Source organism: Amblyraja radiata, chromosome 10 (assembly GCF_010909765.2).
Source record: "Amblyraja radiata isolate CabotCenter1 chromosome 10, sAmbRad1.1.pri, whole genome shotgun sequence".
Lineage (NCBI taxonomy): Eukaryota > Metazoa > Chordata > Chondrichthyes > Rajiformes > Rajidae > Amblyraja > Amblyraja radiata.
The window spans coordinates 68998851-69023189 of record NC_045965.1 but is presented as its reverse complement, the minus strand read 5'-3'; the positions used below and the strand labels follow the sequence as shown (position 1 = coordinate 69023189).

General features: G+C 47.1%; 1 protein-coding gene across 1 annotated transcript in view; it reads left to right on the top strand.

Annotated features, from left to right (window-relative positions):
* The window catches only part of col24a1 (collagen type XXIV alpha 1 chain), a 191561-nt gene that overhangs the window by 73078 nt on the left and 94144 nt on the right, over window positions 1–24339 (top strand). Inside the window, exons 15-19 of the mRNA XM_033029102.1 lie at window positions 1607–1660; window positions 1755–1799; window positions 12059–12112; window positions 12652–12705; window positions 19836–19889. Coding sequence (XP_032884993.1) covers window positions 1607–1660; window positions 1755–1799; window positions 12059–12112; window positions 12652–12705; window positions 19836–19889 — 261 coding nt within the window. The remainder of the gene's footprint in view (window positions 1–1606; window positions 1661–1754; window positions 1800–12058; window positions 12113–12651; window positions 12706–19835; window positions 19890–24339) is intronic.

Below are 24339 nucleotides of genomic sequence, written 5' to 3'. Positions count from 1 at the left end.
GTGACGTTTCACAGAGTGCTGGAGTAACTCAGCGGGTCAGGCAGCATCTGTGGAGAACATGGATAGGTGACGTTTCACAGAGTGCTGGAGTAACTCAGCGGGTCAGGCAGCATCTGTGGAGAACATGGATAGGTGACGTTTCACAGAGTGCTGGAGTAACTCAGCGGGTCAGGCAGCATCTGTGGAAATTATCTGTGAAATATTCAAGATTCAAGATTGAAGAGAGTTTATTGTCATGTGTCCCTGATAGGACAGTGAAATTCTTGCTTTGCTTCAGCACAACAGAATATAGTAGACATGAATACAGAACAGATCAGTGTGCCCATATACCATTGTATAAATATATACACATATCAATAAATAAACTGATAAAGTGCAAATAAACAGATAGTGGTCTATTAATGTTCAGAGTTTTGTTTGAGTTGAGTTTAATAGCCTGATGGCTGTGGGGAAGTAGCTATTCCTGAACCTGGTTGTTGCAGTCTTCAGGCTCCTGTACCTTCTACCTGAAGGTAGCGGGGAGATGAGTGTGTGGCCAGGATGGTGTGGGTCTTTGATGATGCTGCCAGCCTTTTTGAGGCAGTGACTGCGATAAATCCCCTCGATGGAAGGGAGGTCAGAGCCGATGATGGACTGGGCAGTGTTTACTACTTTTTGTAGTCTTTTCCGCTCCTGGGCGCTCAAGTTGCCGAACCAAGCCACGATAGGAAAGGATTGGAGGGATATGGGTCAAACGCATGTGGGACTAGTTTAGGTTGGACATTTTGGTTGGCAGGGGAAAGTTGGGTGGAAATGCCTCGACAGTATCTGTATGACTCGAAGTGAATCCACTCAAAGCCAGGCTGGTTAGAGTCACAGAGTGATACACCAAGGAAACAGGCCCTTCGGCCCAACTTGCCCACACCGACCAACATGTCCCATCTACATGGGATTTTTCACACAGAGAGTGGTGAATCTCTGGAAGTCTCTGCCACAGAAGGTAGTTGAGGCCAGTTCATTGGCTATATTTAAGAGGGAGTTAGATGTGGCCTTTCCGAGAGAATTCCACAGACTCACCACTCTCTGTGAGAAAAAGTGTTTCCTCGTCTCCGTTCTAAATGGCTTACCCCTTATTCTTAAACTGTGGCCCCTGGTTCTGGACTCCTCCAACATCGGGAACATGTTTCCTGCCTCTAGCGTGTCCAAGCCCTTAACAATCTTATATGTTTCAATGGGATTCCCTTTCATCCTTCTCATCCTTTGTAGGTTAATTGGCTTGACATACGTGTAAATTGTCCTTAGTGTGTGTAGGGTGGTGATAGTGTGCGGGGACCGCTGGTCGGTACAGACTCGGTGGGCCGAAGGGCCTGTTTCATATTTAAGTGGGAGTTAGATGTGGCCCTTGTGGCTAAAGGGATCAGGGGGTATGGAGAGAAGGCAGGTACAGAATACTGAGTTGGATGATCAGCCATGATCATATTGAACGGCGGTGCAGGCTCGAAGGGCCGAATGGCCTACTCCTGCACCTAATTTGCACCTGTTTCTATGTTTCTGTGCTGTATCTCTAAACTAAACGGTGCTTGGAGACATGAACAAGTTGTCACTGTTCCCTCCTCTTCCCATACAGGGTGCAGTGGGCCTACCGGGATTAGCGGGCCTCCCAGGAATACCAGGACCTCAGGTAGACTTCTTGTGCTGATGTGGGAAGGATGATTGTTGTGGCGTTGAGCGGACATTACGATGCCTCTCACCCTCTGTTCCAATTCTCTCTGCAGGGTCTGGTAGGCAACGTGGGCCAGCCCGGATTGAAAGGTGATAAGGTGATCTAAATATTGCTCCTTTTTCATTTCTTATCAGTAAGGAAACAGTTATTCCCGTCTCAGGATTTGTGTTGTCCTAAACAGTGATTATCTGATACTAAGTTCTCATGTCACAGGAGCAGCAGTAGGCCATTCGGCCCATCAAGTCTACTCCACCATTCAATCATGGCTCTTCTATCTCTCCCTCTCAACCCCATTCTCCTGCCTTCTCCACATAACCCCTGACACCCGCACTAATCAAGAACCTGTCAATCTCTGCTTTAAAAATATCTACTGACTTGGCCTCCACAGCCGTCTGTGGCAAAGAATTCCACAGATTCACCACCCTCCGACTGAAGAAATTCTTCCTCATCTCCTTCCTAAAGGAACGTCCTTTTATTCTAGCGCTGTATGATCACAGATCACCACAATGATCATGGAGGGAGGCTCTTTGGCCCATCTAGTCTATGCTATCTCCAAGGGAGGCAATACATTTGGCTTCTTATGTCTCCAATGTAATCTCTCCATTCATATCCATCAGCTCCCCATTGTCTATTAATAGACCTTTATTTGTCACATCTGCAACAGCGCGGTGGAATTGATTTTGCATCTATTATGAATGAATACGTTATTGTCACACGTGACCGGTCTCAGTGAACTTCCTTACCCGCGTACCCAGTGTCTGCAACAGTCCCGGGGGCGCCTCCTGCTGCTGACAATAGACAATAGGTGCAGGAGTAGGCCATTCGGCCCTTCGAGCCAGCACCGCCATTCAATGTGATCATGGCTGAGTCCCCAATCAGTACCCCGTTCCTGCCTTCTCCCCATATCCCTTGACTCCGCTATCTTTAAGAGCCCTATCTAGCTCTCTCTTGAAAGTATCCAGAGAACCCGCCTCTACCACCCTCTGAGGCTGAGAATTCCACAGACTCACCACTCTCTGAGAAAAAGTGTTTCCTTGTCTCCATTCTAAATAGCTTACTCCTTATTCTTAAACTGTGGCCCCTGGTTCTGGAATCACCCAACATCGGGAACACGTTTCCTGCCTCTAGCTTGTCCAAACCCTTAACAATCTTATATGTTTCAATAAGATAGCCTCTCATCCTTCTAAACTCCAGAGTGTACAAGCTCAGCCGCTCCATTCTCTCAGCATATGACAGTCCCGCCATCCCGGGAATTAACCTTGTAAACATATGCTGCACTCCCTCAATAGCAAGAATGTCCTTCCTCAAATTAGGGGACCAAAACTGCACACAATACTCCTGGTGTGGTCTCACTAGGGCCCTGTACAACTGCAGAAGGACCTCTTTGCTCCTATACTCGACTCCTCTTGTTATAAAGGCCAACATGCCATACGCTTTCTTCACTGCCTGCTGTACCTGCATGCTTACTTTCATAGACTGATGAACAAGGACCCCCAGATCCCATTGTACTTCCCCTTTTCCCAACTTGACACCATTTAGATACCCAAAGGCACTAGAGGCATGACGCCTCGTACTGGTCCTTGCCCCTTGTGTGCGACGTCTCCAACTTCCTCCTGGGCCCACCGACCGCTGAGGCTTCAGACCTTTGAATCATCTTGTCACGAAACTTCACGTTTAAGACGTTGGTGAGACCGCATTTAGAATATTGTGTTCTGGGCACCGTGCTATAGGAAAGATATTGTCAAGCTGGAACGGGTTCAGAGAAGATTTACGAGGATGTTGCCAGGACTAGAGGGTGTGAGCTACAGGGAGAGGTTGAGTAGGCTGGGTCTCTATTCCATGGAGTGCAGGAGGATGAGGGGAGATCTTATAGAGGTGTACAAAATCATGAGAGGAATAGATCGGGTAGATGCACAGAGTCTCATGCCCAGAGTAGGGGAATCGAGGACCAGAGGACATAGGTTCAAGGTGAAGGGGAAAAGATTTAATAGGAATCTGAGGGGTAACTTTCCCACGCAAAGGGTGCTGGGTGTATGGAACGAGCTGTCGGAGGAGGTAGTTGAGGCTGGGAATATCCCATCATTTAAGAAACAGTTAGACAGGTACATGGATAGGACAGGTTTGGTGGGATACGGACCAAGCGCAGGTAGGTGGGACTAGTGTAGATGGGACATTGTTGGCCGGTGTGGGTGAGTTGGGCCGAAGGGCCTGTTTCCACGCAGTATCACTCTGTGACTCTATTTGAAGGCAGTGTCATCTCTACCAGATCGTGGGACCTGTGCGTGTGAGGAATTATTATTAACCATCAAAGCATGTGAAGCCAGAAGGGCCAAGAGGAATATTGAATTCAATGCCAAATCAGGTTCAGAAAAGGAAAGAAAGAGGAGATTAAAGTATGGAACACATTAATATAAAACAAAAACATTAATTCACACTTTAGACATGCTAACAGAATACAGTGTGGAAACAGGCTATTTGGCCCAAATCCTCCTGCGCTCCAAGGAATAGAGTCCCAGCCTACTCTCCCTATAGCTCACATCCTCGTAAACCATCTCTGAACCATTTCAAGCTTGACATGGTGCCCAGAACTGAACACAATATTCTAAATGCAGTCTCACCAACGTCTTATACAACTGCAACATGACCTCCCAACTTCTATACTCAATACTCTGACTGATGAAGGCCAAAGTGCCAAAAGCCTTTTTGACCACCTTATCATCCTGTGACTAGACCTTCAAGGAACCATGCACCTGTACTCCTAGATCCCTCTGCTCTACAACACTACCCAGAGGCCGACCATTCACTGTGTAGATGGGACTAGGGGAGAATACGTGTTCGGCACGGAGTAGAAGGGCCAAGATGGCCTGTTTCCGTGCTGTAATATGGTTATATGTGTAGGTCCTGCCCTTGTTCGACGTCCCAAAATGCAACACCTCACACTTCTCTGTATTAAATTCCATCAACCATTCCTCCGTCCACCTGGCCAATCGATCCAGATCCGGCTGCAATCGTTCACAACCATCTTCACTATCTGCAAAACCATCCACTTTTGTATCATCGGCAAACTTGCTAATCTTGCCCTTATGTTCTCATCCAAATCATTGATGTAGATGACAAACAGTAACGGGCCCAGCACCGTTACTGAGGCACACCACTAGTCACAGGCCTCCAGAAGCAACCTTCCACCATCACCCTCTGCTTCCTGTCATGTAGCCAATTTGCTATCCATTCAGCTATCTCTCCTTGGATCCCATGTGATCCAACTTTCAGAGCAGCCTACCATGCTGAACCTTGTCGAACACCTTACTGAAGTCCATGTATAAATCATGTCTATTGATAAAAGGAATGAGTAGAGGGAGAGGTGGACTGGAATAGATGAGTCCTAATATTGTGTTAGGTTTAGGGGGTGTTTCTTACTATCAGTTTAGTTTATTGTCACGTGTACCGAGGTACAGTGAAAAGCTTTTGTTGCATGCTAACCAGTCAGTGGAAAGACAATACATGATTACAATCGATCCATTCACAGTGAATAGACATATGAGCAGGGAATAACGTTTAGTGCAAGGTAAAGCCAGCAAAATCCGATCAAGGATAGTCCGAGGGTCTCCAATGAGGTAGATGGGAGGTCAGGACCGCTCTCTAGTTGGTGAGAGGACGGTTCAGTTGCCTGATAACAGCCGGGAAGAAACTGTCCCTGAATCTGGAGGTGTGCGTTTTCACACTTCTGTACCTCTTGCCCGATGGGAGAGGGGAGAAGAGGGAGTGACCGGGGTGAGACTGGTCCTTGATGATGCTGCTGGCCTTGCCGAGGCAGCGTGAGGTGTAGATGGAGTCGATGGAAGGGAGGTTGGTTTGTGTGATGGTCTGGGCTGCGTCCACAATTCAGTGACCAAGCCATTCGTGAGTGAGGACAGTGTAACTGCGCTGCAGGTTTGGAGTTTTGTCAGGAGTGTTTAATTATCATATGCACCGACAAACGCAACAATGACATTCTTATTTGCTGCGGCTATAACTGCAATGATGCATAGATACACTTATAATAATCTATAATACAATAAGCAGAATACAAGCTAGCAAAACTGAATTCAGCAGTGCAACCACAGACACAGTCCACAGAAGACCACAGTTGCTGAGGTTAGTGTTGTGCCGTGTTCAACAGCCTGATGTTGTTGGGAAGAAGCTGTTCCTGAACCTGGAGGTCACGGTTTTCAGGCTCCTGTACCTTCTTCCCCATGGTATTTTCAAACCAGGAAGTGCCAGAGAGAATATTGAAATCCATGTGAAATGCAGTCCAGAAAGTGAAACAAAGACAGGGAAAAAATGAGAGAAACAATGAACTGCAGATACTGGAATCTGGAGTAAAACACAATGTGCTGGAGGAACAAAGGCAGGAGAATGGGCAGATGACTCTTCTTCAAGTTGATGGAGTTTGGTGGTGGGGGGGTAATCTGGAATAGAGGGGTGGGGAGGGCAAAGACAGGCAGGTGATAGGTGGATACAGATAGATCGGTGAAACAAAATAAATGGACTGTTTGAGCAATTGAACTGATTTAAAGATTGAAGAAATAAGGAAAGACCAGGTAGGATGTCTGGGATTATTACAGTACTGTTGTACTATTGCAATTATTGAGTGCGGGTGTGCGAGGTTACGGGGAGAAGGGAGGAGAATGGGGTTGAGAGGGATAGATAGATCGGCCAGGATTGAATGGAGGAGTGGACTCGATGGGCTGAATGGCCTAATTCTGCTCCTAGGATGTATGAACTTCTGAACCTATTGTACCTGTGTTTGACTTGATTATACTAATGTACATGTATAGTATTATTTGATTTAGTCTAGTTTAACGTAGAGATGCAGCGTTGAAGCAGAAGCTTTGCCCCACCGAGTCCACACCGACCACAATCACCCCGTACACTATTTCTATTCTGCACATTAGGTACAATTTACAGAAGCCAATTAACCTACAAACTTGTACGTCTTTGTGATGTGGGAGGAAACGGCTGTGAGAAGGGAGTTCTACCACTGTGCCACCCTATCTGGTTAGACAGCATGCAGAATAAAGCTTTTCACTGTACCTCGGTACACATGTCAGTAACAGGGTCATGACAGGATGAACTGTGAGGAGGATGCTATGAGAATGCAGGGTGACTTGGGCAGGTTGGGTGAGTGGGCAGATGCATGGCAGATGAAGTTTAATGCCGATCAATGTGAGGTTATCCACTTTGGTGGCAAAAACAGGAAGGCAGATTATTAGTTTGCAGGCAGTTTGCTTCCAGTTCCTCGTGCTGGCGAGAGCAGGAACAGGGAGATACGGGACCTGAACGTGTGGCTGAGGAACTGGTGCACGGGGCAGGGATTTAGATTCTTAGATCACTGGGATCTGTTTTGGGGTAAGGGGGAACTGTACAAAAGGGACGGATTGCATCTTAACAGGTGTGGGACCAGCATTCTGGCAGGCAGGTTTGCCACTGCTACACGGGTGGTTTTAAACTGAATAAGGGGGGTGTGGTGTGGAATGGGATAGTGGAGGATGGAGTTAAAGGGAAAGGGTTTCTTAAATGTGTGAACGTAGAGACAGAGGGGCGTAAAATGAGGGTAGAAGCAATAGGTAGCAAGGTGAAAAGTAAAAGTGGCAGGCAGACAAAACCAGGGCAAAAATCAAAAAGGGCCACTTTTCAACATAATTGTATAAGGGGTAAGAGTGTTGTAAAAACAAGCCTGAAGGCTTTGTGTCTCAATGCAAGGTGCATTCGTAATAAGGTGGATGAGTTGAATGTGCAGATAGCTATTAATGACTATGATATAGTTGGGATCACGGAGACATGGCTCCAGGGTGACCAAGGCTGGGAGCTGAACATCCAGGGATATTCAATATTCAGGAGGGATAGAGAGAAAGGAAAAGGAGGAGGGGTAGCGTTGCTGATTAGAGAGGAGATTAACGCAATGGAAAGGAAGGACATTAGTTTGGAGGATGTGGAATCGGTATGGGTAGAGCTGCGAAACACTAAGGGGCAGAAAACGCTGGTGGGTGTTGTGTACAGGCCACCTAACTAGTAGTGAAGTTGGAGATGGTATCAAACAGGAAATTAGAAATGCGTGCGACAAAGGCAAAACCGTTATAATGGGTGACTTCAATCTACATATAGATTGGGGTGAATCAAATTGGCAGGGGTGCTGAGGAAGAGGATTTCTTGGAATGTATGCGGGATAGTTTTCTAAATCAACATGTAGAGGAACCAACGAGCGAGCAGGCTATTTTAGACTGGGTATTGAGTAATGAGGAAGGGTTAGTTAGCAGTCTTGTTGTACGTGCCCCCTTGGGCAAGAGTGACCATAATATGGTTGAGTTCTTCATTAGGATGGAGAGTGACATTGTTAATTCAGAAACAATGGTTCTGAACTTAAAGAAAGGTAACTTTGAGGGTATGAGACGTGAATTGGCCAAGATTGACTGGCAATTAATTCTAAACGGGTTGACGGTGGATATGCAATGGAAGACATTTAAAGACTGCATGGATGAACTACAAAAATTGTTCATCCCAGTTTGGCAAAAGAATAAATCAGGGAAGGTAGTACATCCGTGGATAACAAGGGAAATCAGGGATAGTATCAAAGCGAAGGATGATGCGTACAAATTAGCCAGAAAAAGCAGCATACTGGGAGAAATTCAGAGACCAGCAGAGGAGGACAAATGGCTTAATTAGGAAAGGAAAAATAGATTATGAAAGAAAACTGGCAGGGAACATAAAAACTGACTGCAAAAGTTTTTATAGATATGTGAAAAGAAAGAGATTAGTTAAAACAAATGTAGGTCCCTTGCAGTCAGAAACGGGTGAGTTGATCATGGGGAACAAGGATATGGCGGACCAATTGAATAACTACTTTGGTTCCGTCTTCACTAAGGAAGACATAAATAATCTGCCGGAAATAGCAGGGGACCGCGGGTCAAAGGAGTTGGAGGAATTGAGTGAAATCCAGGTTAGCCGGGAAGTGGTGTTGGGTAAATTGAATGGATTAAAGGCCGATAAATCCCCAGGGCCAGATAGGCTGCATCCCAGAGTACTTAAGGAAGTAGCTCCAGAAATAGTGGATGCATTAGTAATAATCTTTCAAAACTCTTTAGATTCTCGAGTAGTTCCTGAGGATTGGAGGGTAGCAAACGTAACCCCACTTTTTAAGAAGGGAGGGAGAGAGAAAACGGGGAATTACAGACCAGTTAGTCTAACATCGGTAGTGGGGAAACTACTAGAGTCAGTTATTAAAGATGGGATAGCAGCACATTTGGAAAGTGGTGAAATCATTGGACAAAGTCAGCATGGATTTACAAAAGGTAAATCATGTCTGACGAATCTTATAGAATTCTTCGAGGATGTAACTAGTAGCGTGGATAGGGGAGAACCAGTGGAAGTGGTGTATCTGGACTTCCAGAAGGCTTTCGACAAGGTCCCACATAAGAGATTAGTATACAAACTTAAAGCACATGGCATTGGGGGTTCAGTATTGATGTGGATAGAGAACTGGCTGGCAAACAGGAAGCAAAGAGTAGGAGTAAACGGGTCCTTTTCACAATGGCAGGCAGTGACTAGTGGGGTACCGCAAGGCTCAGTGCTGGGACCCCAGCTATTTACAATATATATTAATGATCTGATGAGGGAATTGAAGGCAATATCTCCAAGTTTGCGGATGACACTAAGCTGGGGGGCAGTGTTAGCTGTGAGGAGGATGCTAGGAGACTGCAAGGTGAACTGGATAGGCTGGGTGAGTGGGCAAATGTTTGGCAGATGCAGTATAATGTGGATAAATGTGAGGTTATCCATTTTGGTGGCAAAAACAGGAAAGCAGACTATTATCTAAATGGTGGCCGACTAGGAAAAGGGGAGATGCAGCGAGACCTGGGTGTCATGGTACACCAGTCATTGAAAGTAGGCATGCAGGTGCAGCAGGCAGTGAAGAAAGCGAATGGTATGTTAGCTTTCATAGCAAAAGGATTTGAGTATAGGAGTAGGGACGTTCTACTGCAGTTGTACAGGGTCTTGGTGAGATCACACCTGGAGTATTGCGTACAGTTTTGGTCTCCAAATCTGAGGAAGGACATTATTGCCATAGAGGGAGTGCAGAGAAGGTTCACCAGACTGATTCCTGGGATGTCAGGACTGTCTTATGAAGAAAGACTGGATAGACTTGGTTTATACTCTCTAGAATTTAGGAGATTGAGAGGGGATCTTATAGAAACTTATAAAATTCTTAAGGGGTTGGACAGGCTAGATGCAGGAAGATTGCTCCCGATGTTGGGGAAGTCCAGGACAAGGGGTCACAGCTTAAGGATAAGGGGGAAATCCTTTAAAACTGAGATGAGAAGAACTTTTTTCACACAGAGAGTGGTGAATCTCTGGAACTCTCTGCCACAGAGTGTAGTCGAGGCCAGTTCATTGGCTATATTTAAGAGGGAGTTAGATGTGGCCCTTGTGGCTAAGGGGATCAGAGGGTATGGAGAGAAGGCAGGTACGGGATACTGAGTTGGATGATCAGCCATGATCATATTGAATGGCGGTGCAGGCTCGAAGGGCCATATGGCCTACTCCTGCACCTAATTTCTATGTTTCTATATCTGAATGGTGTCAAGTTGGGAAAAGGGGAAGTACAACGGGATCTGGGGGTCCTTGTTCATCAGTCACTGAAAGTAAGCATGCAGGTACAGCAGGCAGTAAAGAAAGCAAATGGCCTGTGGGCCTTTATAACAAGAGGAGTTCAGTATAGGAGCAAAGAGGTCCTTCTGCAGTTGTACAGGGCCCTAGTGAGACCACAGCAGGAGTATTGTGTGCAGTTTTGGTCTCCTAATTTGAGGAAGGACATTCTTGCTATTGAGGGAGTGCAGTGTAGGTTTACAAGGTTAATTCCCGGGATGGCGGGACTGTCATATACTGAGAGAATGGAGCGGCTGGGCTTGTATACTCTGGAGGTTAGAATGATGAGAGGGGATCTTATTGAAACATATAAGATTATTAAGGGTTTGGACACGCTATAGGCAGGAAACATGTTCCTGATGTTGGGGGAGTCCAGAACCAGCGGCCACAGTTTAAGAATAAGGGGTAAGCCATTTAGAACGGAGATGAGGAAACACTTTTTCACACAGAGAGTGGTGAGTCTGTGGAATTCTCTGCCTCAGAGGGCGGTGGAGGCCGGTTCTCTGGATACTTTCAGGAGAGAGCTAGATAGGGCTCTTAAAGATAGCAGAGTCAGGGGATATGGGGAGAAGGCAGGAACGGGGTACTGATTGTGGATGATCAGCCATGATCACAGTGAATGGTGGTGCTGGCTCGAAGGGCCGAATGGCCTGCTCCTGAACCAGAAGCTGGGATTGGGATGGTGCTTGCTGGACTTTCTGATGTGTGTCTCAGCAGAAGGTTTTGCCTTGTATAATGGCAGACAGACAGTGGAAGTCTAACTCTGATCCCCAGGGCAGCAGCATGTTGTGAAGTGTGTGGAGAGGTCAGGAGAGGAGAGGGATGGCATGTGGAAGGAGTTTTTCCCCAGAGTGACTTCAGTGCAGTGACATGACAAGCACTGAGCCACTGCAGTGATTCACGGCTTCTATCTTCTTGTGAAAGTGCATTCCAGCAGACGCTAACATTTCCACTTGATTCCAACATCAATTGGAAACACATTGCCCTCCAGGAAGCCAGGGAGTGATGCAGCTTTGATATACTTTGATTCCGACCCCTCGCTCCGACGAAACACTTTCACTGATTATTTCCAAAGCTCCAAAGTATTTGCTCTGCAAATTAACAACATCAGCATCAGAGGAGGTAAATCCATAGCGGCAGTGTGGCGCAGCGGGTAGAGCTGCTGCCTCACGGTGCCAGTTGCCCGGCTTCCATCCTGACTCCAGGTGCTGTCTGTACGGAGTTTGCACGTTCTCCCCGTGACCTGCGTGGGTTTTGTCCGGGTGCTCAGGTTTCCTCCCACACTCCAAAGACGTGCAGGTTTGTAGATTCAAGTTACATTTATTGTCACATGCACCAATTGGTGCAGTGGGATTTGAGTTGTCATACAACCATACGAATAAAAGAACACAACACACGATAGAATTGAACAAGAACATCCCCACACAGCAGAATCAACATTCCCACTGTGTGGTGGAAGGCAGTAAAGTTCAGTCAGCTTCCTCTTTGGTTAATTGGGTGGGGGTGGAAGTGGGGGAGGGGTGGGGGTGGGGAGGGGTGTGGGGGTGGGGTGGGTGAGGGGGGGTTAGGGTGGGGCGGGGGAGGGGAGGGGGGTGGGGTGGGGGAGGGGTGTGAGCTGCTTCTCTGCTGATGCAGTGTGAGGATTGGTGTGTTGATTGTGATGATGTTATCCAGGGCAATCTGGGGTTGCTGGGAGCTCCGGGGGAGAGAGGATTCCCTGGAGACCGGGTACGTACACGCTCACCCCCCCCTCCCCACCCCCCTCACCGTTACCCTCCGCCCCGTCTCCCTGTTACCCTTCTCTCATTTAATGTAGTTGTTACTGTCTGAGGGGGAGTATTGACGGAGTGTGGGGTGGGGGGGGGGGAGGGGTGGGGGTGAGGGAGCGCCGCACTGTGTGGGGGGGGTGAGTGAGTGCTGCACTGTGGGGGGGGTGAGGGAGGTGTGGGGGTGAGGGAGCGCCGCACTGTGGCGGGGGGGGGTGAGGGAATGCCGCACTGTGGGGGGGGGGGGGAGGGGTGGGTGTGGGAGCACCTCACTGGGGGGGGGCGGGGGGTGAGGGAGTGCCGCACTGTGTGGGGGGGGGGGGGGGTGAGGGAGTGCCGCACTGTGTGTGGGGGGGAGGGGTGAATGAGCGTTGCACTGGGAAGAGCCGGCGGTGATGATCTAGACACCACCCTCTCTGCCCGGCCACACTGCGGCGGGTAGTGCTGATGGGGGTGACTGTGGGCATGTGTATTCACCAATTTTGCGGGCTGTCTTTGAAGGGCACCGTTGGCCTGGCGGGACCACCTGGGGCGAGAGGGAAGCCAGGACCACAGGTGCGTTTCATTAGCCTAGTCACACAACACAGAAACAGGCCATTCAGCCCAACTCCTCCATGCCGACCAACATGCCCCATCTACACTAGTCCCGTTTGCCTATGTTTGGCCCATATCCCTCTAAACTTGTCCTATCCATGTACCTGTTCAAATGTCCTTTAAATGTTGTTATTGTCCCTGCCTCAACTACCTCCTCTGGCAGCTCGTTCCGTACACCCACCCACTATATGAAAAGGTTGCCCCTCAGCTTTGTATTAAATCTTTGGCCTCTCACCTTAAACTTATGTCCTCTGGTTCTCGATTCCCCTACTCTGGGGGAAAAAGACTCTGTGTATTCACCCTAACTTCTTTTCCACCTCTATAAGATCACCCCGCAGCCAGTTTGCACTCCAAGGAGTAAAATCTTAATCTGCCCAACCTCTCCCAGAAGCTTAGATCCTCGAGTCCCAGCAACATCCTCGTAAATCTCTGCATTCTTTCCAGCTTCATTGATTTTTGTTGCAATAGGGTGACCAAAGCTGAACACAATACTCCAAGTACACCCCCACCAATGTCTTGTACAACTATCTCATGCTTATTTTAAATAGATATTTACAATATACATTCATGATTTAGATGAAGGGATTCAAAGTAACATTAGCAAATTTGCAGATGACACAAAGCTAGGTGGCAGTGTGAACTGTGAGGAGGATGCTATGAGAATGCAGGGTGACTTGGACAGGTTGGGTGAGTGGGCAGATGCATGGCAGATGCAGTTTAATGTGGAGTATATGAGGTTATCCAATTTGGTAGCAAAAACAGGAAGGTAGATTATTATCTAAATGGAATCAAGTTGGGAAAAGGGGAAGTACAACGGGATCTGGGGGTCCTTGTTCATCAGTCACTGAAAGTAAGCATGCAGGTACAGCAGGCAGTGAAGAAAGCGAATGGCATGTTAGCCTTCATAACAAGAGAAGTTGAGTATAGGACCAAAGAGATCCTTCTGCAGTTGTACAGAGCCCTAGTGAGACCACACCTGGAGTATTGTGTGCAGTTTTGGTCTCCAAATTTGAGGAAGGACATTCTTGCTATTGAGGGAGTGCAGCGTAGGTTTACAAGGTTAATTCCCAGGATGGCGGGACTGTCATATGTTGAGAGAATGGAGCGGCTGGGCTTGTACACTCTGGAATTTAGAAGGATGAGAGGACATCTTGTTGAAACATAAGATTATTAATGATTTGGACACGCTAGAGGGAGGAAACGTGTTCCCGATGTTGGGGGAGTCCAGAACCAGGGTCCACAGTTTAAGAATAATGGGTAAGCCATTTAGAACTGAAATGAGGAAATATTTTTTCACACAGAGAATTGTAAATAGCTGCGGTCCCAACACCGAGCCTTGCGGTACCCCACTAGTCACTGCCTGCCATTCTGAAAGGGACCTGTTAATCCCTACTCTTTGTTTCCTGTCTGCCAACCAATTTTCTATCCATGTCAGCACTCTACCCCCAATACCTTGTGCCCTCATTTTGCCCACTCCGATGTGGGACCTTATCAAATGCTTTCTGAAAGTCCAGGTACACTACTTCCACTGGCTCTCCCTTGTCCATTTTCCTAGTTACATCCTCAAAAAATTCCAGAAGATTAGTCAAGCAAGATTTCCCCTTCGTAAATCCATGCTGACTCGGACCGATCCTGTTACTGCTATCCTAATGTGCGGCTATCTCATCTTTTATAATTGACTCCAGTATCTTCCCCACCACCGATGTCAGGCTAACTGGTCTATAATAGTAAGATTAAACGAGAACTTACCAGTTTGAAGTTTGATCTTGATTTTATGAGGAGTTACGATGAGCGATTACGTGAAGAAGGGCCGTCCGTCTGCGTGCGCGTCAATCTTCAAAGCAGCGGTGTTAAATCACAGATAAAAAGAAGGCCTGAGAATAGTAAGATTGAAGAAACTAGAACTTCCATGTGACCTTGATAGTATGAGGGTGGGAGCGGTGGGCACGTAATCGCTCATCGTAACTCCTCATAAAATCAAGATCAAACTTCAAACTGGTAAGTTCTCGTTTAATCTTACTATTTTACTTCGGAGTCACGTGAGTGACTACGTGAAGATTTCAAAGCTCTGTGATTTTACGCCGGTTACAAATCCAGGCGTCACACACTGAATGGATTGACCATGGATGCGTGTAATCATTAAAGCATTCAGACATTACGTAGTGAAGTAAGGACACTGATGCTTTAAATGAAAGAAAAGTTTTTAAAAACTAGTTTCCCCTCCCAACCTTGGGGGTAAACTATGGGACAGAACTTAAAATGGTACGTGCAAACACCCCCAGTCCGGTAATAGGTTTGTTATAAAACCGGTGGACCGTTATTTCATTCGTCCATCCTGCAGCCACTAGGATGTTGTCAAGAGGCACGTCCATTGCTCTTGTTGCCGACGTAGATGCAGCCCTGGTGGAGTGAGATTTAACCATATGAACGTTCACTCTGTTACCGCCATTACCCCCTTTGACCATCTGGAGATGGTTTGTGTTGACACCTTCTGGTCTGTTCTGAGCCTCTGTGGTTCTCCGTAACTCTCAGATAGTGGTGATAGTATGTTACCACACACACAACCGTAGGTCCTCTGGATATGCCAAGAACTGGATCTCCATCCCTGGCATTCCTGACCTGCTATGTTTATATCAGGTTCCTGATTACGAATGTTATGTTGTTCATATTGGTGGTCATGTGGTCCAACCGTAGCTTTTGCAGTGTCTGGGCTCTTTGTCAGCATACCACCTTCAGGGTTAGTTATAGGCGGTCCCCACTGTCAAAGTAGGGTTAGTACCACGCTCACATCCCATGTGTCCGTGTACCTTGGTCTTAGAGGTATTAGATTGTAAATTCTCTTCATGAATTTTGTTGTAAAGGGGTGCGTTCCTATCGACCCGTGCCCTGCTTGCAGCATCAGATAGGAGGAAAGTGCGCCTCTGGCACTATTGATTGCACTATAACTTTGTTTATAGTTATAGTACAGAGTTGATAGGAAACTCCAAGACATCTGTTATCCGAACTGTGTTGTATTTGTTCGGACAGTCCTATGCCTTGAAATGGCCTCCTCAGAATCTGTAGACCAACAAGTTAATACGTTCGTGTAGTGGATGATTACTCCCTGTAACTGGGTTCACTAGGAGGTCCCTGCTCTTGGGTACAGCCATAACTGGCTGGACTATAGTTCCCAACATTTTTGGGGACCAGGCTTGAGTAGGCCAATCTGGCACTACCAATATGCCTGTGGCTTAGTCTTGCTTGATTTTGGTCAAGCATCGGTTTGTGAGACAATTTTGCGGAAAGCATGCATAAACAATCCTCCCCAATTGAGGGAGAAAGCATCCACTGCCTTTGTTCCTGGATCCTGCTTGCAGGACACATATCTGGGTAACTGATGGTTTAGCCTAGATGCAAATAGATCAAATCTGGTATGCCAAATCGTGTAGTTATTTCGTTAAATACTGCCTGATTCAACATCCATTCTGTGTTGTTATTAAACATCCGTGATCCAGCATCTGTCAACGTGTTATATCTACCTCGTAGATTTCCCAAATATTCCTCTTGATACACCAGTGCCAAATGAGGTTCGACAATCTATCGTAAGATACAGATTTTACACCACCCTTGTTAGTGGATATGTGCCATCGCAGTGGTGTTATCAATCTGAATTTGAACAAGCATATTGCTACAGAACCCCTTGAATCCAAACAGTGCCCCCAACAATTCTGGGTAATTGATTCCATGTGTTGGGGAATTACAGACTCCTGCTCATTCCATCTGCCCCCACAGCTCTAGACTGTGTTAGTGGCTCCTCATCCTTAGCCGCTTGCATAGGTCTGAAGAACCCTTGATGGCTTTCAAGCAAATTTACTTTGAGCTTTCTCACGTTCGTTATCCACCAGTTATTCAACAAAGGCCTCTGCTGGTAATCCATAGTTTTGCCAATTTTGCCTGCATGGAATCTGAGTGTTCGTTCCTTTGCTCGCTGTAATTCTGGTAATGCAAAGGCCCGTACGTACTGCTGGAAATGCGGCTACTATTTGCCAATTACACTCGCTGTTTGCCTGATAGATGGCTAGTATTTGACTATCAGGTCATAGCAGGCTTGATTCATATAGTCGTTTGCCCCTAGGCAAAGTCACCAACATATTTACTGTTTTTGATAGTAAATTCTAGGTAATCAATTACCCTTGTAGGTGTCAATTTTGATTTAACTGGATGGATGAGGTAACCAATTCTATCAAACAGGGTTTTGGTTTGCTTTGACTGATGCTTCTGCCAATTCTTGGTGCCTCCAAAATGAAATTGTCCAAATATGCCATTACTATGTGGTTCTGAGACCTTTGTAGACCCAGAATTGGTTTCCGTAGTTTAGTCAATAGTCTAGGAGCTGATGTCAACCCATTTGGCAGATCCATACCATCCAGTTAAACTTCAAATATCTCCTGTTCTTAGTGAATAGACACCGAATAGTATGCATCTTTGAGGTCGATGCATGCCATGTGACCATTTTATAGGAAGCTTCTATAAAACAGTAGTTAGACCGTAACAAAATTACTGTTTCTAAAAGTCTATACTGCACAAATGAGTTAAACCTGGATGAAGTGACATCCTCCATCTGTCACATGTCCTGAATGGCAATCCTGCCCAAAATTACTGGGCCTGCCTCGAAGACAATTCCAGTCCGAGTTCCAAGTCTGCTTGGAACCTGTGTATGTTGTGCAGTAAAATTATCACGTTATTATGTTTTTTTTAAATTTATTTTTTTATTTTTAAACCAGTTCTGAAATCTCATGTTATTGTCATTTTGAACAAGAACACAAGAGTAAATTACCAACATGTAACTGCTCCACAATCCCTTGTTTCAGTAAACCCAGACCCACCTACCTCCATGGCTACCGGTGGTCTTGTGGTAAGCCCAAAGGCCCCTGATGCGGATTCCTTTTCTCTCCTTGATTGGGAGTAGGACTGGTAAGGAGTGTGGATTCCATGTTTCTCCCGACCTCTGCTTGGGTCTGGTCTGAAAACCTCATCATACTGAGCCTGCCTTGTAGGACAATTCTGACCATTATTTTGAGTCTGCCTTGAAAGACGACTCTGATCGTATTTCCGTGCCCAGCTTTCAAGCTACCACCGGATTCAGTGAACCGCTTACCCCCTATGGAGGTGTGGGGTGTGTTGTCGCCTATGCGGATATTCTGCCAACTGCTGGCTCTTGAGGCCATATGCATGCTTCAGTATGTTCATACTTTAAATTCGAGATCAGTTACCTACTGATCAGTCACACTCCCCTCCACTGAGAGTGAGGTTCGTAGGCAGCCCTGAAAACAGGTGCTGCTGCACGCCCCTGAGGATACCTGTGCTGACATGGCCCTTCCAGTGGACCTAAATGAGATTCTAGCTTTGGTCAGACTGAAATGGACCATGAATGCTCCTCTCCTTAGAGCAGGAGACATTTGTGCAGCCCTGAAGACAGGTGCTGCTGCCTGCGGGTTCTCCATAATACCCGGGCTGTCAAGAGCTAGATTCCATCCAGGGAAGCTCCCAGTGGAACCTGGATGATTGCAGAAGCACTTATTTTCTGTTTGTTTGTATGGAAGCTTATTATTCCTTTTATGTAAAGCATTTTGGTGTTGACTTAAACAGTGCAATATAAGTAAAACTTACTTACTTCCTTTCTTCTGCTTGTCCCTGGGAAGGTTTCCCCCCCCTCTTCTTTGTACTCTGATTCAGAGTGGTTTCTTCCACATGTAGTACCCCCTCCAATGGGGAAGACATTGGGCTGCCCCATGTGCGAGGCTCCCGGCACCGGCACTGCTGTAGGCCGTGCTGATACTGCTCCCTCCTTTGGAGCAGATCATTGTTGGAGCAACTTCTCCATAAGTTGCTCCATGTGGGAGAAGTCGTCCTCAGACGCTCTCCGTTGAGGGAGGGTATCCCTCATCCCCGGACTCATCTGAGTCAACGGGTTAGTTTAGACTTGCGGGTGGCATTACGTCCCGCAGGACAACCATGGAGCTCCTGCTCCCGCGCAAACTCTCCTGCCGACTCTGCTGTCGGCGCTAATGTCGGGAACAACACCGCCGCCCGCTATTTGTAAAGCTGCGGTCTTCAGCAGCCGACATCCCCGCGGGCCGTCTCCTCGACATCTGGGCTCTGAGAAAAACTTCAAGCCCGAAAGAACGCAGGTAAGTGATTTCAACTTTCCTTACCTGCTCATCCCGACGGCCTGGGAGGACTCAGTGCCTGCCAGTCCGTCGTGCGTGTTGCGTTCAGACGTAATGGACGCGCACGCAGACGGACGGCCCTTCTTCACGTAGTCACTCACGTGACTCCGAAGTAAAATTCTCTCTCCCGCCTTTCTTCAAGTGGGATAACATTAGCTACCCTCCAATCCACAGGAACTGATCCTGAGTCTATAGAACATTGGAAAATTATCACCAATGCGTCCATGATTTCTAGAGCCACCTCCTTGAGTACCCTGGGGTGCAGACCATCAGGCCCTGGGGATTTATCAACCTTCAGTCCACCCAACACCATTCCCTAACTAATGTGAATTTCCTTCAGTTCCTCCATCACCCTAGGTCTGTCCCCCAGTACATCAGGGAGATTGTTTGTGTTTTCCTTAGTGAAGACAGATCCAAAGTACCTGTTCAACTTGTCTGCCATTTCCTTGTTCCCCGTGATAAATTCACCTGTTTCTGTCTTCAAGGGACCCACATTTGTCTTAACTATTTTTTTCCTCTTCACATACCTAAAGAAGCTTTTACTATCCTCCTTTATATTCTTGGCCAGTTAACCTTCATACTTCATCCTATCTCCCTGTATTGTCTTTTTAGTTAACTTCTGTTGTTCTTTAAACATTACCCAATCCTCTTGCTTCCCGCTCATCTTTGCTACGTTGTACTTCTTCTCTTTAATTTCTATCCTGTCCCTGACGTCCCTTGTCAGCCATGGTCGCCCCTTACTCCCCTTGGAATCTCTCTTCCTCCTAGGAATGAACTGATCCTGCACCTTCAGGTTTATTACATTTTACATCACATCTGCATCAGCTGCAGCTTTTTGTTTGTTCACTGCCTGTTTAACACCAGACTTGCTTTCTGTCCTAGGGTAAAATGGGTGATACTGGACCACAGGGTTTACCAGGACTGCCAGGACCCGAGGTAAAGTGCGAATGCTTTGTACAGATTAACATGACCATGGGTAACACTCATGTCTACAATACGTTGTGTAGGAAGGGGCTGTACATGCTGGTTTACACCGAAGATGGGCACAAAATGCTGGAGTAACTCAGCGGGACAGGCAGCATCTCTGGGGAGAAGGAATGGGTTTTGGGTCACACTGAGGTACAGTCTGAAGAAGGGTCGCGACCCGAAACGTCACCCATTCCTTCTCTCCACAGATGCTGCCTATCCCGTTGAGTTACTCCAGCATTTTCTGTCTATCTACTATATTTTCACATGTCATAGGAACAGAAGTAGGCCATTCAGCCCATGAAGTCTACTCTGCCATTCAATCATGGCTGATCTATCTCTCCCTCCTAACACAATTCTCCTGCCTTCTCCCCATAACCCCTGACACCCGCACTGATCAAGAATGTATCTATATCCACTGACTTGTGGCCTCCACAGCCGTCTGTGGCAATGAATTTCACAGATTCACCGCCCTCTGCCTAAAGAAATTCCTCCTCATCTCCTTCCCAAAGGAACATCCTTTAATTCTGAGGCTGTGCCCTCTGGTCCTAGACTCTCCCACTAGTGGAAACATCCTCTCCACATCCACTCTATCCAGGCTGTTTCACTGTTGTGATTAAAGAATGATTCTCAGGAGTGCCGCTGATGAAATGTTTCCTGATAGTTTTCACCTCCAGGGTCTGGTGTAAGGTGTGAGGAAGTTGAGGGCAGATTGATGTAGATGTACAGGGCAGCTCAGTGTGTTTCTGCTGGTCGCACAGAACTCTCTGGCTCCATGCAGTCATTGGCAAATGTGCACCTTCTGCCACCTTGTGGCCGTAAGCTACTGCTGCAGGCACAGTCAAGCAGCGGGTTGAGCCGCTACCTCACAGCTCTAGAGACCAATGTTCGATCTGTCTGTGTGGAGTTTGCACGTTCTCTCTGCCGTCGCTTGTGATCCACAAGTTTCCATCCACCTGCCAACAACATTTTCATTCAGTTGAGTTCATTGTCACGTGTACCGAGGTACCGTGATAAGCTTTTCTGTTGCGTGTTATGCAGTCAGTGGAAAGACTGTACACAAAGGTGGGGGGGGGGGGGTTAATGGGCCACTGTAAATTGCCCCCAGTGTGTGGGTGGGGGGTAGAATCTGGGGGAGTTGATGAGAGGGAGACGGGATCCGTGTAGATGCATCTGTGATAGTCTATGCAGACTCTCCGTGGATTGTCACCTTGTCGTGGTGGAGAAGCTTGTGTGGTCCTGAGATCCTGAGAGCGATGCCGTCTGGAGCTATGCTCCTGGTAGGGCCACACATGGCGGTAAGGTCGAGGGGGAGGTCTCTGACAAAGAGCCAATCCAACCAAGACCACAACGGTGGAACAGGCGGAGGACGATGGCTGACCTTATTTAATGTGATCATGGCTGATCATCCCCAATCAGTACCCCGTTCCTGCCTTCTCCCCATATCCCCTGACTCCGCTATCTTTAAGAGCCCTATCTAGCTCTCTCTTGAAAGTATCCAGAGAACCGGCCTCCACCGCCCTCTGAGACAGAGAATTCCACAGACTCACAACTCTCTGTGAGAAAAAGTGTTTCCTCGGCTCCGTTCTAAATGGCTTACCCCTTATTCTTAAACAGTGGCCCCTGGTTCTAGACTCCCCCAACATCGGGAACATGTTTCCTGCCTCTAGCGTGTCCAAGCCCTTAATAATCTTATATGTTTCAATGAGATACCCTCTCATCCTTCTAAACTCCAGAGTGTACAAGCCCAGCTGCTCCATTCTCTCAGCATATGACAGTCCCGCCATCCCGGGAATTAACCTTGTAAACCTACGCTGCACTCCCTCAACAGCAAGAATGTCCTTCCTCAAATTAGGGGACCAAAACTGCACACAATACTCCAGGTGTGGTCTCACTAGGACCCTGTACAACTGCAGAAGAACCTCATCCTCCTGCACTCCAAGGAATAAAGTCCTAGGATGCTCAACCTCTCCCTGTAGCTCAGGCCCGCGGGTCCTGGCAACTTAAGAAAATATGAGGAAAGATTGGAAAGACTAGGCTTGTATTTACTGGAATTTAGAAGGATGAGAGGATATCTTATAGAAACGTATACAATTATAAAAGGACTGGTCAAGCAGGAAGCAGGAAAAACGTTCCCAATGTTTGGGGAGTCCAGAACCAGGGGCCACAGTCAAAGAATAAAGGGGAGGCCATTTAAAACCGAGATGAGAAAAAAACTTTTTCACCCAGAGAGTTGTGAATTTGTGGAAATCTCTGCCACAGAAGGCAGTGGAGGCCAATTCACTGGATGAATTTAAAAGATAGTTAGATAGAGTTCTCGGGGCTTGCGGAGTCAGGGGATATGGGGAGAAGGCAGGCATGGGTTATTGATTGGGGACGATCAGCCTCCTATTGTATTCCCTGTACACACATGACTGTGTGGCTAGGTTCAGCTCTAACTCAATAATCATGTTTGCTGATGACACTGTGGTGGTGGGCATGATATAAGACAACGACGAGAAGGCCTACTGGGAGGAGGTGGCTGATCTAGCACTCTGGTGCCAGGATAACAGCCTCCTCTTGAACATCAAAAAAACGAAGGAGCTGATCATGGACTTTAGGAGGGCACATCATCCGAGGACATACACTCCATTGAGGATAAATGGGGATCCTGTGGATAGGGTGAACTGTTTTAAATATCTGGGAGTCCACATCTCCGAGGATATGACATGGGCATCACACGCCTCAGCACTCGTGAGTAAGGCAAGGCAGCGCCTTTACCACCTCAGGCAATTGAGGAAATTCAGAGTGTCTCCGAGGATCCTCCAGTGCTTCTACGCAGCGGCGGTGGAAAGCATCTTGTCCGGGAACATTACCATCTGGTTTGGAATTGCTCTGCCCAGGACAAGAAGGCTCTGCAGAGAGTAGTGCGTTCGGCCGAACGCACTATGGGAACTTCACTCGCCCCCCTGCAGGAACTATACATCAGGAGGTGCAACTCCAGAGCCAACAATATCATGAGAGACCCCTTCCACCCCTGCAACGGACTGTTCCAGCTGCTACGGTCAGGCAAACGCCTCCGTTGCCATGCGGTGAGAACGGAGAGGTTGAGAAGGAGTTTCTTCCCAGAGGCCATTCGGACTGTAAACGCCTATCTCACCAGGGACTAACTCTACTGAACGTTTTTCCTTCCGCCCACAATATTTAACTTGTAAAAGAATATGTGATTCTGTTTGTAGTTTGTTTGGTTGTTTGTCTTTTTGCACAAAGTCCGCGAGCATTGCCACTTTTCATTTCACTGCACATCTCGTATGTGTATGTGACAAATAAACTTGACTTGACTTGACTTGACTTGAATGGGGTTAGGTTAGGTAAGGGGAACACCCAGGTCTCGCTGTACCTCCCCCTTACCTAACCTAACCCCATTCAAGTCAAGTCAAGTCAATGGTGGGGATATCTGTGCATCAGTTGGAGACAATATGTATAGAATAACCACAAGAATGTATATGAGATGATAATGAGTTGGAGACTCTGGCAAAGATTAGCCAACAAGATAGCATGCCCTCCAAGCATTGTTCTGTTAGACAAGGATTCATCTGGGGCTCATTAAGCATTGCCTTTTCCATGCTGTGTTAAACTGAGCGTTTATGAATAGAACGATGGGATTATGAGTTTAGTGCATTCAATGCCCTGTGCTGTTCTGTGTGAGTGAGACCCCTTTCTGTAAATACTGAACATTTGTAATGTAAATACTTCCAGATCACTCTCAGATGCTTCCACATCTTCTAAGGTTTGGCACAGGAGTTTAGAAAAATCTTTAATACATTTCAGTCGGACAGATGTCGGAGATTGGCACAAAATGCTGGATTAACTCAGCGGGACAGGCAGCTTTTCTGGAGAACAGGAATGGGTGGCCTTTCAGGACGAGACCCTTCCTCAGGTTGAGAGTCAGGGGAGAGGGAGACATTCTCTCAGTCTGAAGAAGGGTCTCGGCCCGAAACGTCACCCATTCCTGCTCTCCAGAGATGCTGCCTGTCCCGCTGAGTTACTCCAGCACTTTATGTCTATCTTCAGTGTGAACCGGCATCTGCAGTTCCTTCCTATATAGATGTGGGGTGTAGCTGTAGCCCGGGACTCTTGGTGAACATTGGCCAGACAGACATCGCCTTTGAGAAAAGCACAGAGTGCTGGAGGAACTCGGCGGGTCAGGCTGCATCTGTGGAGGTAATAGACTGATGATGTTTAGGGTTGGGACCCTTCCTCAGACTGAAGGCAGACATCGTTTCAGATTGGGACCCTTCTTTAGACTGATAGTTCATAAGCCATGGGAGCAGAATTAGGCCATTCGGCCCATCAAGTCTACTCCACCATTCAATCATGGGTGATCTTCAGTGGTGGGCAAATTAATGGGAAAGATACTTAGAGATAATATATATAAGCA